This window comes from Mustela putorius, unplaced genomic scaffold (assembly GCF_011764305.1).
Source record: "Mustela putorius furo isolate JIRA1106 unplaced genomic scaffold, ASM1176430v1.1 tig00000275_pilon_pilon_pilon, whole genome shotgun sequence".
Taxonomy (NCBI): domain Eukaryota; kingdom Metazoa; phylum Chordata; class Mammalia; order Carnivora; family Mustelidae; genus Mustela; species Mustela putorius.
In genome coordinates, this window is record NW_025421341.1 from 2,710,937 (window position 1) to 2,727,507 (window position 16,571).

General features: G+C 43.4%; 1 protein-coding gene across 2 annotated transcripts in view; it reads right to left on the bottom strand.

Annotated features, from left to right (window-relative positions):
• The window catches only part of HECW2 (HECT, C2 and WW domain containing E3 ubiquitin protein ligase 2), a 224,044-nt gene extending 219,986 nt beyond the window's left edge, over positions 1–4,058 (bottom strand). For both annotated transcript variants that reach the window (XM_045078498.1, XM_045078497.1), the window contains exon 1: positions 3,732–4,058. In XM_045078498.1, the coding sequence (XP_044934433.1) occupies positions 3,732–4,023 (292 nt within the window). In that variant the 5' untranslated portion in view covers positions 4,024–4,058. The remainder of the gene's footprint in view (positions 1–3,731) is intronic.
• Between the last annotated feature and the right edge of the window lie 12,513 nt (positions 4,059–16,571).

Consider the following 16,571-nt stretch of genomic DNA (forward strand, 5'->3'; position numbering starts at 1 on the left):
GGAAGTTCCCCCCAAAGTCTTTCCCTGACCTCTCACTGGCCAGAGCTGCCTCACAGTCCACTCCTAGGCTACTCACTCACTGGATTACCATAGAAGTTTAGAACTTTCCTGAGTCTGGGGAGGACCTACCTGCCTGAGATCAATGGCTCGCTGCTGAGCCCATATGGAAGAAGGATCAGGAAACAGCTGTCCGTGAAAACCCACATAGCTTCCGCCTATGCCTCTCCACATGGGAGGGCATAGTCCCCCCAGAACTGAGGCTCCCTCTAACCTAGAGGTCAGAACAGCCCATCTTAGCCCCAGGAGCAGTGGCTGTCTCTCCCTGAAGCCGGGTCTCTGTTGACTCATTCTGAGGTCCCAGAAAAGCCAGGCTTCCTCTGAAACACAGCTGTAGCCTTCAGCTATAGGAATGCGCCACACTTAATGTCTTAGATGCTGGGACATGTGTCTTTCCGAGTCATGTGTTGCAGAAGACCTGCTGAAACCAACAACATGCCAGAGAGTCCCAAGCACGTGGTACTGTCACCTGAAGGTATTAATTTGTGTTCACCCCAGTCCCTTGAGAGGTCTGAGGGCACCAGTTCTCTCTGCCCTGCCAGGGATCTAAAACACTAGAAAATACACTAAGAAGAAATAACAAACCCATGGAACTGAAATCACCATTTATTATTCACTCAGAATTCTCTGGAAATGGTGAGATGGGAAAATTAAGTGAAATCTCTCACTGCCTCTGGGAAAGCAAAAGCATGGAAGAAACTTCTGCTTCAGGTCCTAGGGCCATGACTAGTTCCAGACTAGCCTTCCTGATGGAAACAACTGTAAAACTGGGAGGTGGTGGTTTTCAGACATTGCACAACAGGTGGCTTGAGATGAAAACCCCAGAGAGAAAAGAATCTGATGAGGGGACTCTATGACCACCCAGGTCTCAGCCAGGGGACAACTTCCTGAGTCCACGGAAGCTCCGACAAGCTGAGGATGCAGAGATCAGAGTTTGGATCACAGACGGGGGACGGGGAAGGAAAGAGCGATGGAGGGCTGAAGGCCAGAAGTGCGCACAGGGATGCCCCCAAGCCTTAGGCTAATGTCTAGACGGCACATGAGCAGAGAAACATGACCAAGGCTTTGTAGAGAGCAGCTGCCAAAGGGGCTGAGGGTGTTGAAGTTCCTGGAGGTCCAGCCGTGCTAGAGAACACTGGAATTATGACCCAGCCAGAGAAAAGACCCCTGGTCGGCAGCCCAGGCACCCGCTCAGACATCAGAAACGCCACTACTTGGGAATAAGTACAAAGGCCAACGAGACCTAGATCTAGCCTAACCAAGCCCTAAACCAAGCCCTAACAAAATCCATAGCATAGACCAAACTTGGAGGCTGAAGTTAGAAGTGCCGGGGGACCACACTGGGCTTTCCACCAACCCATCTTCACGAAGGGGAAAACTATATTACTCATATATCCTAATGGGATAAAAGTGAACATTAAAGTAAAAATTGTTCTACAGAAGTGATTTCCACAACTTAGAATTCTCAACAGCCAATGTAAAATCAGTAACTGCTAGATATGCAAGGAAACAGGAAAATGGGATCCATGGTCAAGAGAAAAACAGGTAATAAAAACTGCCCAGATACTGGATTTTGCAAAGAACTTAAAGCAGATGCATTCGATTTAATTCAAATAACTGAATGAAAATATGGTCTGAATGAGTGAACATATAGGGACTCTCATAAGAAAAATAAAATACACAAAAAAGAAAGAAGTACAAATTCTACAAATGTAAAGTCAATAACTGACATTTTAAAATGCATTGGGTGGGACTGACAAGAGCATGAGGATGAAAATATTAAAAGTTAGTAAACTTGAAGGTAGATAATATCTTAAAAATCATGTTAAAATGAAAACAGTTTTGTGAAATCTAAAAAATTGAAGTTATGTAAAACCAAAAGAATTACTTCCAAAGTCCCATCAACACTGTAAGACTTTTTGGTGAAATAATAGATATCAGAAATAAAAATACAATTTTTAAATCCTACCATCCCCATCTTGAAAATATATTTAGACACACCCGGATAAAAATGCTGGACTCTTAAGACTTTCCCCCCCCTTTTTCATTGTTATAAGAGGAAACAGAAAAATAAAAATTCTTGAAATATTTTTTGCCATTTTAGATTTCTTGTTATCAGCATGATTAGTTGAGTTACTTTCATTAGTAAACACAAATCAGTTTTATTTTAGTCAACATAAAATTCTTTGTTACTGAAAAACATAGATTTTAGTGGGTTGAACATTTTGATACACTGTCAACAAGGCTGTTACTCTGCCTTAAATCAGAGTTTGTCAAGACGGTGCTACCGGGCCGTTGCGGGAGGTGGACCTGTGCGCTGCGGGGTGTGGAGCGGCACCCCAGGTCTCTCATTCCCTACCCCCCTGTGTCAACCAAAGATGCTCCAGACATTACAAAGCGTCCTGTAGGAGGTAAAGTTGCCCCTGAATGAGAAGCACTGCCATCAACAAATAGGCCTTCCCCTTCCCCAATTTACTCCAGAAAAAACAAAAAAACAAAAAACAAGAAAGATGCTTAGTTTATCATTTACAGTGAAAGCAAACATGTCTTTCTATTACAATACTTGAAGCTAAATTTTGAAAGGCATTCCCTTTTCTGAGTGAAAAACTTCCCTAACTGTGGGGAATGTTAGATTTTTTTTTAATTTTTTATAAATATATAATGTATTTTTATCCCCAGGGGTACAGGTCTGTGAATCGCCAGGTTTACACACTTCACAGCACTCACCATAGCACATGCCCTCCCCAGTGTCCATAACCCCACCCCCCTTCTCCCAACCCCCCTCCCCCCAGCAACCCTCAGCTTGTTTTGTGAAATTAAGAGTCGGGAATGTTACATTTTTATTATCAGGTTTAATTTAGATTTTCTTTAAGCCCAGGCGGTAGGGTTTGGATTTTTGCTTTCAATAAAGCCAATTTTCTATTTCCTGGCATGTGCCATTCATCATTTGCTCACCTATGCACAGCACGTGCAAATCAGCTAAACACAGCTGGGACATTTTTATTAAAATAAATAGCAACCTATTCCTAAGTCATTTGTTACGAAAATATGACACCTTCTTTACTTATCTGATTGAGGACACATCAGGAATTTCAAAATAAGAAGATACCACAGACTGCAAGTTGTTCTTCATGAAACTCAACCTTTAGAAACTACAGAACGGGGCAGCCCTCTTGGGTCCCCTCCCCTTTCAGGAGCTTTGTACTCTCACTTCACTATCGCTCAATAAACCTTGCTTTGCTGCCAAAAAAAAAAAAAAAAAAAAGAAAGAAAGAAGCTACAACATTTTTTTTCACATCAGTTATCTAAATCTGGACATCTTTTTCACCAGTTTAAAAATATTAGTAAAAATTAATATCCAATTCTTGCCAAAACGGGACTACTGATCAAGGGTAATGTGAAGCTTTAAAAAGAAAATATTATAAAATCTGCAGGCCCTGGCATTTAATCAGGATAGAAATATAACCACAAAATTCACAGTGGCAAAGCTATTTATTATCGTTGATTGTCTCCTTTCTAAAGAGGAAAAAAAAAAAAAGTCCCAGAATCTTACTGGGTTTATTTGTGTGGTGTGTTCCCCACCCCACGCCCCCCAGCAAAACTACACATCGGTGTTATGTCACCATAAGACCGTGTGCTCTAAGTCTCACGCAGGCCCCTGCCACGTCACTCACCGATATGATAAAGTCCGATCCAGTCACTGGGGTCCACCTCCTCCTTGATGTCCCAGAAGATAATGAGGTTCTGGGCTTGCCCCAGCGTGTACTCGTACATGCTGGCCGTCAGGCTGGAGCGGCTCTCGGAAGTCACCAGGTCCGTGTCGCTGTTCGCCCTCTGGAGGGTCATGTTCTCTGGCATGGAGCTCTGGGCCGCCAGGCTCTGGAGGTTCTCGGGGCTCAGTGTGTACCGCATCTGGGGATTTCGACGCCGCACAAAAAGCAGGTGCTCCCGGGCCGAGCTAGCCATCCCGCCTGCGCCTCGGGGGTTAGCTTCTTACAAAGCTGCGAGAGACACAAGCACAGGGCATTCGTGTTACAAGGCAAGGAAATAGGTTTAAGCTTCCCAGACATAAAGCCCTAAAGAGTGTTTATTAAAGCCCGACCATGCAATAATCTTCTGCTGTCAAAATAAAACCTATTACTCTACTGTCAGTGGATGATGTCAGAAACGGCTCCTCCAGACGAAGGTCACTTGAAGGCAACGGCATCACACACCTGCCGCCCTTGACTTCACAGAGCACGGCTTCCTCCTGGGAATCAAGGAAGGGGATTTCCCTACTAGCCCTTTTAGGTCTATCCTTTCCCCAACAACCCACCCGAAGAAACGGTCCTGTTTTCTTTCACCCTGACACGTACTTGTTTCCTGTTGAAATCAGATTTTAAAAAGCAAGACAGAAAATGTTGACATGGTTGAAATATACCATTGAGCAAAGGATAACTTGCTCAATTTCCTTCGCACAGGAATGTCACCCATCAGAGTCTTTTTTAAGAACCTGCTCAAATGCCACCTCCTCTCTTAAATAAATACAGCGGCCACCATCCCTAAAACTGCAACACCTCAGCCTTCCCCATCCCTCCCCTCTCCCTGTGTTTCTTTCTAACAGCAATTATTATGATCTGATGTGCCACACAGCACCATTACTTATATACTTAGTTACTGCGTACTCCTCCCAGCAAGAATGTCCGCTTGGGGAAAAGACAGTCTCCTCAGTAAATGGAGCTGGGCAGACTGGACAGCCACATGCAAAAGAATGAAACTGGACCCTTATCTTATAAAATACAAAAAACAAAAACAAAACAAAAAAAAACCCAAATTCAAAATGGATTAAAGATTTGAATATAGACCCTGAAGCCACAAAACTCCTAGAAGAAAACATAGGCCAGTAAGTATCTTGACATCAATCTTGGCAATAATTGTTTGGATCCAACACCAAACACAAAGGCAAAAAAAGCAAAAATAAACAAGTGGAACTACAACACACTAAAACATCTCTGGACACTGAAAGAAACTATCAACCTCAAAGCTATGAAGCAGGAACAGCGTCCCGGGAGAGGGTGCGTGTAGCGAGGGCGGAGATGAAGTGGAGAAAAGATAGAGGTCGTCCGTATCTCTGTTTACCAAACATTCACACAGCACTGACTCTTTAAAGCGATTTGGAAGACTTGTGTTTCTAAGTCTGTAGCCGCACATGCTTCAACTTGACCCTGTCTCAGTACGTCCATCTGTTAAATGGAGGGGACTTTAAAGGACCATGCAAGATTGTTGTAAGGAGTAGAAAAATCCTAAGTGAAAGTATTCAGCAAAGAGCAATGACTGTTATTTAAGTAATAATGTAATTGCTGAATTAATTAATGCACTACTTAGTCTGGGGTAGCTCCAAGGACTGGAAGACAGTTAACCGAAATCAAATGCTACAGACAGACCTACCTTTACTCATGAAAAATCACTGTGAGTTCTGCCTTGTGCTAGAAGAAGGAGAAAGCGGGCCATCCTTCCCCTGCCTCCCTATTCAACGTGGTTTCTGGCTTCCAGAAGCCAGAAATCAGCTACATGAGGAAACACAGCTAAGTTAAAGCTTCGGAACTCAACCATGTCTATTAAATAACTGTTTCTACATTTAAAAAAATTAATTCCAATTTCCAAACAATTCACTTGGGAAAGAACTTTTAAAGTTGAGGACCTACAAGCCAGAACTGCACAAAGTGAGAGGGGAGATTAGAGAAAGGAGAAATTAGAAGACCCTCGGGCACAGAATATGAAGCAAGTCCACTGGAACCTCACTAAGAGCAATGAGCAGGGAGCCATTCCAGGGTCTCGAGCAGAAGAGTCAAACTATGAAATATAAGTATGAGAACCACCTAAGAGCCTCTGCGGGGCTGGGAGGGACAGGGCCGCGGGGAAACCAGTGAAAAGCCGATTAGGTAAGGCGTGCGGGCCCTGAGAGCGGAGAACGGATGTCAGTAACACAGAAAGGAAACAAATCAGTTGGGAATATTTCAAAGAAAGAGCCCAAAGACTTGGCAACAGAATGAATACGGGGATAAAAGTAGGGAGAAATTAGGACCAAATTCTGGATTTTCAGTCTAAGGGGCAACAGAATCCCAGAAACACTAGTAGAGCTGAGAAAATCAATACCATCTTGGGTGGGTTTGAAGTAAATGCAACGCCTCCAAGTAACTGTCCCAAGGACTCTTGCGAGGGTGGGCCGGGTTTCTGGTCATGAGGCCAGCAGTAAAATAAATATTCAAATGCAAGTTTCTGCTTAATAACAGACTTATTTATTAATTAGAATCAACTATGCCAGTTCATCTAGAAAAGGTTTATTCGTTTGGGGTTTCAAAGTCTCATTCAGGGGGGCGGGGGCGCCTGGCTGGCTCAGTCAGTGAAGGATTCAGCTCTGTTTCAGCTCAGGTCATGATCTCAGGGTCTTGAGCCTGTGTCTGGCTCCGTGCTCACGTGTAGCCTGCTTAAGAGTCTCCCTCTCCCTCCGCCCTCCGCCCTGCCTCCTGCTCACACTCCTTCTCTCTCTCTCTCTCAAAAATTAAATCAAATTAAATTTAAATTTAAAAAGCCTCATTCATATATTTTACTCTACATAATTCAGATCGATGTAGAAGAAATAAAATCAAAAATTAGAATGCAAAAAAAAAAAAAATTAGAATGCTTAGATTACAATGAGGGACAACAGTCCGAGCCACTTATCCCCTCTAGGAAAAGTGATATGTGTTTCAGAGTTCATGTTTCCACAGTAAGTAAGATCAAACATGATGCAAAAATTAATTCTCAAACTTGCATGAAAATGAAAAAAAAAAATCAAACCACTCTAAATGTTATAGATACAATTTTACTTTACAATTTTACTTTATTCAATGCAATATTCTCACATGGGAAAATTAGCTACTGAAATGACAGAGAATGGCCGCTTGACACTTTCTCCTACTGAAATCGAAGAATTCTTCATTTGCTTCTTGGTTTTATACCTATGTCTTAGGCCATAAGAAAGACTAATTTTCTTCAGAAAATTATCCATGCTCTTCTGAAAAGCTTTAGAAGGTAAAGCTGATGGTAAGGGAAACTGATTAGTATGCTCCAGTACCAGAAAGCTTTTCCCTTCAAGATCCTTCACAATCCATCCGGTTCCGGAAGGACACAATGTAACCTAATGTCGTCCTGCTTAAACCCTCTCTCCCTTCTATTGTGATTAGGTCTGCACTATGCAGCTCTCTCAGATAACAGACATCTGCTTCAACAACAACTAAAAACAAAATCGCTCTTCTTCCAGAGGTCAAGAGAGATGCAATTACCAAGCAAATTGCAAAACACCTTACTATACAACTTGAGTTCCAAAAGCAGCATATTTGCGTAGAAGACACACAGACAGTAGCAGGTGACAAATATACTAAGCAAGTGTTTTCATGTAAAATATTTTTGCTCAAGAATCTGGAGGTGAATGTCAATTGACTAGATCTCACCTGAAGGGCAAGAACTGACAACATTCCTCATCAAAAGACTTTTACAAACTAGGATTTTAACTTCTTAGACGGACACTGACAAGCAAAATCAATAATAACAACTAACATCATTATTTGATCTTTCAAATTAAAAAAATATATATACCACACAACGCCCCCCCCCACACGCACACCCCTGCTCAACCACACTATGCTTCAAAATCCAGGTGTGTTTTACTACCTAAATAAGGAAAACAAGGGGGGAAAACTATGTCAAAAGACATGAAGGAAAACATAATCAGCCTCCAATAAGCAGAGATATGAGAAATCTAGGAAGAAATGAGAGACCATCAGACTCCCAAGGTTAGCTGACACACGAGATGAAGAAAGTCATCACCAAAACCTCAACCAAACATGCCTCCCCAGTGGCTTTCCGCCATATCTGCTGTTACAAAAAAGCAATCATAGTCATTACTCAGTGTTTCATACATAATCATAACCCCAATGCTCAGCTTCCTCAGCAAAAATGTTCTAGCAGAATGATTAATACCAGAAAATCCCTGCTCTATGACTTGCCAGTAAATGCACCCCGGATGCCGCGGCATTTTACAGAGCCCAAGATGGCTGAAACTGCCCCTCCCTTCCGCTTCCTCGCAGACCGAGAAGTATCAGGAAATTCCATTTACCCGCCAGGCTGCTGCTCTTTAAGAAGAGCCTCACCTTCTTCTCACTTCATCAAGTAATATGTCGGGATCCACAACACAAAGACAGTCCACTTGTCAGTTTGGAAAAGGAATGTACGCAAATGGAGAGAAACAATTTTAAGTTCCAAAGCTTTTCACTTTTTAAAAAAGATTTATTTATTTATTTATTTATTTATTTATTTGACAGACAGAGACCACAAGTAGGCAGAGAGGCAGGGAGAGAGAGAGGAGGAAGCAGGCTCCCCGCTGAGCAGAGAGCCCAATGTGGGGCTCAATCCCAGGACCCTGGGATCATGACTCAAGCAGAAGGCAGAAGCTTTAACCACTGAGCCACCCAGGCGCCCCAAAAGCTTTTCATTTTAAAGACTGAGTCCAACAGCACTTGCAAGAGGTTGTTTAGGCCTTAAATCACTAAATATACAGCTAGATAAATAAATAAGAGAAAGTGATTTATATTTGGCTTCATTCTTTTTAGTTCTTTCAATTCAATAAGGTTTTTAATTCAATTATGAAACCTTTCTTCACAGGTGTGAATGGGTAATTCCCAATAGATAAAAGTTAAATAATTAATATTATGTATCTAAAAACACATTTTTAAAAAACGAGGTATAATTTTTTATTCATTAAAATGTCAACTCCAAAAACTAACTGGACGCAGGAGTGAAGGTGCAGGGAGACACACGCTCCTTGTCGCTCTCCCCTGAGAGGACAGCAGGCTGCTGGGTGGGCGGTTCCACACAGCCTGTCCGTGCCCTGGGAGAGGAAAAGGCATCTAGACCAAAACTGAACGCAATTTTCTCAAAAAAAAAAAAGGAAGTGGTTATTAGAAGACGAGGACATGAATATTGGACAAAAATAAAGGAAAAAGAGAAGGAAACTAACAAAATATCAGCACCCAAATGACAAACCCTTATATATATAATGAGAGAAGAAAACAGAATAGGATCTCAGGTATGGGAGGAACAAAGGCAACAATATTACTCATTTACCTCAAAAGTTGAAGATAAACTGTAAAGAACCCCTTCCGGGAATGATATTCATTGGCATGGATATTGATTTTTTAAAACACTGATCAATATTGTTAAAATGGTATTACATTAAGAAGGGTAGAACTTCAAGAATCATTCTTAAATGTTATACCAGATTAGAAAAATGGGAACCAGAGATTCATGTATTTTCAAGACCTTTTTAAAAATTCCAACCTCTTTTTCAGTAAATACACATGAAATTCCATGGTCTACCCAACTATTTTTTAAAAAAACAAAAACAAAACTCTTTGCTTTTATTTCAAGAGCTCTTATGGTTTGCTTCTCCGTTGACAATTATCAATGGTTTGTGCGGGGGAAGCGGAATCAATTCATTTCAAAGTCATCTCTTTTGAAGGATATTAAACTTTTACTCCCTGAACATCCCTAGGGCAAAAGATTTTTTTTTTCTTTTGCATGGAACACATGCCAAAACATTATCTTTAGCTACTAGAGCTGTCAATAATTACCACCTGCCGGTAAACAGAATTCAGATATTACAAATTCTACATGACTTGGTGGGGGTCGGAGCACATGGGCACGGGGCAGCCTTCCCTGGGATGCAAACCACAAAGCATGAGCTCCCAGTTACAGACTGTCAAAAGCTGCCAGAAAAGACAACAACTGTACTGCAATCAATTGTTCATTCCATAAAACACCCAGAGGTCGTAACTGTGAACACTAGTAATAGTAGCCGCACGTACCCTGGACCCCCACAGAACACATTTTTGAAGGCTTCGTGCTTCTCTCCATTCCTACTTCCACAGCGAGACGAAGCCAAGTTCCCGTCAGACCCCACCCAGCCCGTCACTTCTCAGCGCGCCCTCGGCCTCCAGCGTTTTCTCCCGACCCACCGGCTCTCTCCCTGCACCATTTCTTCAGGGACAGCACCCCCAGTCCAGTCAGGAGCATAATTAAAGGGCCGGGATGAGAGCAAACGAAGGCGCAGGGGTGCAACCAAGTGTAGGCAGGGAGAGCGGGACGGGCCTCTCACAGGGAGCGACATTTAAGCTGAGGAAGCTACACCGGAAGTTAGGCCTTCGCGACGTCCAGGTGGCGGGTGAGGAAGGCGTGAATTTGGGCCGCGGCTCTGAGGGTCAAGGTGGAGGGGGGAGGGCGGATTTTGAGTGGATTTCTCTACACTTCCTGAAAGAAAGTATTAAAAACTTCCATCTGGGACTTACTCCAATGCAAGCTCATCTAAACAGCCATGCACGGAAGTGCTCAGCAGGCTCCCCACCCGCCCGCCATGCTCTCCCCCTGCGGCACCCACTCCGCCTGTCTTCCTGAGGAGCAGCCAGCCAGAAGGCCACACTCCTACTGCTGGATCCCGGGGGCCTTTTTATATCATTCACCTCCCTCATACTCCACAACGCCTCGGAGTCTAATTACCAAGATTCAAGTCGTCTCTTGTCAGACGATACACTCTCTGAGGACAATTAATGTTTCTCTCGCACATCATCTCCACAAAAGAGTAAGTGTTCAGGAAATATTTTTGAATGGAGGGAGTTAACTGCCACTAATTAAAAAAAAAAAAATTTGAAAGGACCGAATGGACAGCAGGGGCGCATGTTGACTTCTCTTTAGCATGTAGCCAGCCATTCAGAAAGGATTTGAGTAAAGGGCCTACTTTACGCTGCAAGGTACAAGGCAAGGTCCTTGCTATAGTATGGAAAGAAATAAAACCCAACCTATGTGAGGGAAACCGAGAGCACATGCCCTCTGTAAGGTGTAAGTGTGAAAGTCAGCAGGCGTTCGCTGCGGAGAATGATGGGCAGGGGCTGGAGGGTTTAGAAGCCTAATGAGAAAAACTGAGCTGGGCTGTGAAAGATAGGAAGAGGCCACGGAAATATGGCATGAGTCCTAAGCCAAAGAAAGAATCCAGTTTAAAAAAGGCAAGAAAAGGGCGCCTGGGTGGCTCAGTGGGTTAAGCTGCTGCCTTCGGCTCAGGTCATGATCTCAGGGTCCTGGGATCAAGTCCCGCATCGGGCTCTCTGCTCAGCAGGGAGCCTGCTTTCCTCTCTCTCTCTGCCTGCCTCTCTGCCTACTTGTGATCTCTCTCTGTCGAATAAAAAAAAAAAAAAAGAAAAGAAAAGAAAAAATCTTTAAATTTAAAAAAAAAAAAGGCAAGAAAGGAATTAGCTTTCAATGGCTTCACTCTGATGCAAACCTCTATCTCTATCCTCTGAATAAAGAATCATGTCCTTTATTGCTCCTAGTCTTGATTTTCTGCTATCTACCCTCAAAGCAGCAGCTGGGATGAATTTTTTTTTCAAATAGAAGTAGGACTACTGGGGCGCCTGGGTGGCTCAGTGGGTTAAGCTGCTGCCTTTGGCTCGGGTCATGATCTCAGGGTCCTGGGATCGAATCCCACGTCCGGCTCTCTGCTCAGCGGGGAGCCTGCTTCCTCCTCTCTCTCTCTGCCTGCCTCTCTGCCTACTTGTAATCTCTGTCAAATAAATAAATAAAAAATCTTTAAAAAAAAAAAAAAAGAAGTATGATTACTTGCTCTTAACTCAAAACCCTCTAGGGCCCCCCATTTCACTTAGAATAAAAGCCAAAACCCATGTAATGGCCTACAAGGCCCACATGATCTGGTCCCTTGTCCTCTCTGACTTCATGTACCACTATGGCCATCCATATTCATGCTCACCCTGTGCCACTACAGCTCCTAGAAGGCATCAGCCATCCCCTACCACAGGGCCTTAGCATCTGTTGTTTCCTTTGCCACAGAAGCTCTTCTCTTCAATATCCACATGGCTCATTTTGCTATCCCTTCACATGTTTACCAAATGCCACACTCTCAGTAGGACCCTCCCTGACCACTCTATTAAAATTTCAACTGCCTCAACACTACCCTTTCCCTGCTTTATTTTTCCTCCATAGCTCTGTCACATTCTAATATCCAGTATGAATTATTAGCACCTCTCTAGTATCTAGTGTCTCTCCATACTAGAATGCGTGCTTCCTGAAGAGTTAGAAGTGACAGAGAGATGTCACCTCTAAGTAGGCAAATGAATTTAGATGTTTTTCAGGACAGCACCAAGAACAATGTCCATTCAATTAAATGATTGATTGTTGTTTTTAATTTTACAGGTGAGTCACTACCTGTGAATGCAAGGGATGTAAGTGACACAGTTGCACTGGCACCGTGCGATGGCTGTGGGCGGAAGCTGCAAACACACAGGTTAACATTTCAAAGTCTGAGATTACCGACCAATGTTTGCCATTATTACTGAGCTTCACAAAAGGCACATTTGAACAGAAAAAGGAAAAAGGATGGAATCAAACAATAAGTAATGATCATGTTAGAGAGGGAGTCACATGTAAGTCATAAACACAGACGGCTAAACTGACCGGAGTGTCCTTATAAGCAATCTCCAATGCCTACCATGTGTGAGGCCCTCTTCTAGCTCCAAGGAACCATGGATGAAACACGCCCCATTCTCAAGGAACTTAGAGTCTTAAGACTAGAAAAGGAAGGGGGCACCCAGGCGGCTCAGCTGGTTGAGCATCTGACTCTTGGTTTCAGCTCAGGTCATGATCTCAGGTTCATGAGACAGAGCCCCACACTGAGCTCCCTGCTCAGCAGGGAGTCTGCTTCTCTACGCCCCCCACATTCCCTCCCCACCCCACCCCCCCGCTCACTCTCTCTCACTCCTGTAAATAGAAAAGAAATGAATTTAGGATAATAATTAATAAATCACCCAATTTCTAAGCTTCCCAGTGGTCTGGAGAATCATTTGGAAGAACCAAAAAATTAAGCGAACATCAACGTGCAGCATGTGGATAAGGAAACAGTTCTGTTCAGTATCATGATCCTGCTTATCGACGTCGAGCTTAATCTCAACTCAAGAATTAGGATAAGAAATGTTTGAAACCTTTCCCAGAAGAACTACCTGTATTTTCACAGTACTATCGTTTTCAAATCCCTTTGACAAAAAAAGAGATCTTTTTCTGCCTAGGTATTCATTATCCAGCTGCACTCTGTTAGGAAGCAGAGGAAGAAAGCAAAACATATCACCAAACAAGGAACTGCAGACTTCAAGCTTAATCCCCCCCCATTCAACCACTGCTTCCGTGCAGCAGACAGCTGATCTCTGCCAGTCACATCTGTCAGCCATTCACAGAGCCTCAGCCGTTCCAAGAATAAACTGAGGGAGAAGAGAAACTGCACGAACTGGTAAAACATTCAAGAATTCATAAGAGTCAATGAAAGAGATTTTGAATCACTTCTTGAATCACATGCGAAACCACGGATGAATAAGGGCCTGGTAGAGTTAGAACAGTTGACAAGCGAAGGAGGAAGAAAATGAGAGGCAATTTGAATGTCACAGGATTAAATACGGGCTGTGGGAGGGTCGACCGAGCCCCGGCACAGTTTCTGTAATAAGGCTTTCATGACTGTGGCAAGAAAGACAAACATGACACGGTGCTATTGTACAATTCTCTTGAAAAAATTAACTCCTTTCAACTCCTTTCAACTCTTGAAAAATTTCAACACCTTCCTTTATTCTTTTTTCCTTCTAATAATTGGGCTATATTTGTGATTCGAATCTAAACTTTCCTGTATGTAAGGTAAACTGATACCCATAATCTGAAATTTTCCTTGTCCAGGTCAAACAGGTTTCCCCCCTATTTACTATAAAACTTCGTTTCCTGGGGCACCTGGGTGGCTCAGTGGGTTAAGCCTCTGCCTTCGGCTCAGGTCATGGTCTCAGGGTCCTGGGATCAAGCCCTGCATCGGGCTCTCTGCTCAGCAGGGGGCCTGCTTCCTCCTCTCTCTGCCTGCCTCTCTGCCTACTTGGGATCTCTGTCTGTCAAATAAATAAATAAAATCTTTAATTAAAAAAAAAATACTTTAAAAGGCCTGCCTTCCTGTTATCTCCTCTCTACCCTCTGGCCCACTCTCACCCTCGGGTTATCTCCACAGCTACCCCATGCTGGAGCGATTACTTCTAGATCTGATTTCCAGAGGAGAGCACCAAGTGAGCGGGTGACCCAGCTGAGATCCACATGCAGGTCCTTAAAGCCTGCTTCTCTGCCCGTATACCGCAGCTTCCTGGGGTTTCTATACCTGAGCCATATCATGTGGTACCTAGGGTTACCCACAAAACTGTGGGGTGGGGAGATAATATCATCTAGGTACAGGGTTTAAAGTCAGTGCCCTAACGCAGGTGCCAAGTAGCCTCTCACCGCCAAAGCAGAACTTCTGAGTGGCCTGAACTGCCCTGCTTTCCCCCAAGTCTTCTTTCTGGACCTCACTTTTGGTCCACCTACTATAAGCTTTGCAGGCACAGAAAGTCATTACTTTTTACTTGTTATGAGCCCCAGGTTAATTACAAGTCAACTTTGTAAGCCCATATTGCTGTTGAGAAGTGGGAATCTCCCTCCGTTAAGGCAGTCTCCACGGACTCTGACAACTCTGTGAAGTGTGGGGCTGACCCAGATGCCAGACAGCAGCTTCGCCCACGGGAGCCCTCCCAGAGTAGGACTCGGGACAAGTCCCACCCTTTGCCTTTCTCTTCTCACCCACCCATTTCTTTAAAGGACCATGAATACATAATTAGAGGGTTCCTGGTTCAAGCAGGTGAAAGCCTACGGTAAGCTAGAAGATGGAACTCGGCCTCCCATACCAGCTCCTGTTCTCAAGGCTCAATTCCCTGGCACTGGAGGCACCGCAAAGCCAGCACAGGGCCTCTTCCTCTGAAGAGGAAGAAGAAGGAAATTAGTTATTCCAAGTGGGATGCTGCCTAAAGTACTGGCTTCCTCCCGGCCAGGAGCACTGATGCACACACTAATCCTTGGGGTGCCCTGCCGGCTCTCCCGCTGTCCAGAACCACAGCCTCACACAAAGCAATTTGCTCTTCTCTATCCCTTTCCCGCTAGTCTTGCTGGATGTCCGGCGTAGAGGCAGACGCCCAGTTATTACTGCAAGTAGAACAAACGAGAATATACGATGAAACAAGGTTTGACGTCTCGTGCAGTGATTTCTAGAAAACAGACAATTCTTACAAAATAATGACAGAACTATTTTAGTTGGGTTGTGCATCAGATAAAGTCACATAAGAAAAACTGCCAATTTCTCTCTAAAGATACTGAAAAAATTTCATTTGTTTCCATGAGTCAGATTAGTTTAACTTATTAAATTTAAAGAAATTGGATTCCTGCCCCCAAATTCAATATACAAGACGCAGCATTTTAGTTAATAGATTAAAATCTATTCAAAGAAAGGAATCCACTCAGTTTATAAATGAAATTAAATTCTTATTTTTGCTTAGAATCCTGCATTATTAAATTTAGGAAGATACCACAGTCTTAAATAATCGTTTCAAACAAGTGAAAATCTCATTAAAATGAAAATCAATTATTGGTTGTAATTAGGGAAATATCTCAAAACACTATGCACTTATCCATTATCGCTTTCATGCCATTTTTAAAAAATATTTTATTTATTTATTTGACACAGAGAGATCACAAGTAGGCAGAGAGGCGGGTAGAGAGAGAGAGAGGAGGAAGCAGGCTCCCTGCTGAGCAGAGAGCCCGATGCGGGGCTGGATCCCAGGACCCTGAGATCATGACCTGAGCTGAAGGCAGAGGCTTAACCCACTGAGCCACCCAGGTGCCCCCATGCCATTTTTTTAAGTTTATTTATTTATCTATTTTTTTAAGTTTAACCCACTGAGCCACCCAGGTGCCCCCATGCCATTTTTTAAAGTTTATTTATTTATCTATTTTTTTAAGTTTAACCCACTGAGCCACCCAGGTGCCCCACGCCATTTTTTTAAGTTTATTTATTTATCTATTTAAGTAGTCTCTATGCCCAATATGGGGCTAAACTCTTGGCCCCGAGATCAAGAGCTGCATACTTTTCAGACTGAGCCAGCCAAGTGCCCCTGCAATCTTTTTTTTTTAAAGAAGGATCCCAGACTAAACCAAAAACCCACTCTTTGTAATAGTAAGAAGCCCTTCTGCCCTGATACATGAGTAAATGGGATGAGAGAAGAGATTCTGAATGTGGCACTTTTCTCCTCCTCTTCTCCTTAAAGAGGAAAGTGTTCCCCGTGCGCCTTCTGGCAGTGTGAGCACTTTGGTGGTCAGCCAGGCGGAGAACCAGAGAGACGTTTATAGACTCCTCCAGCCTCAATCCAGAGTGTCCAACCCAAGGCCCACTCCCAGGCTCTTCTGACACTCTTCTCTTCGTGGTTAGGCAAGTCGGGCTGGGTTTCTGCCACAGACTTCAAGAATCCTAGACAATACACGGGCTTTGTGTAAGACCTGCATGATAGGTGAAGCTGGGAGGCAAAACTGAAACCTCCAAAGAATGTGACTTG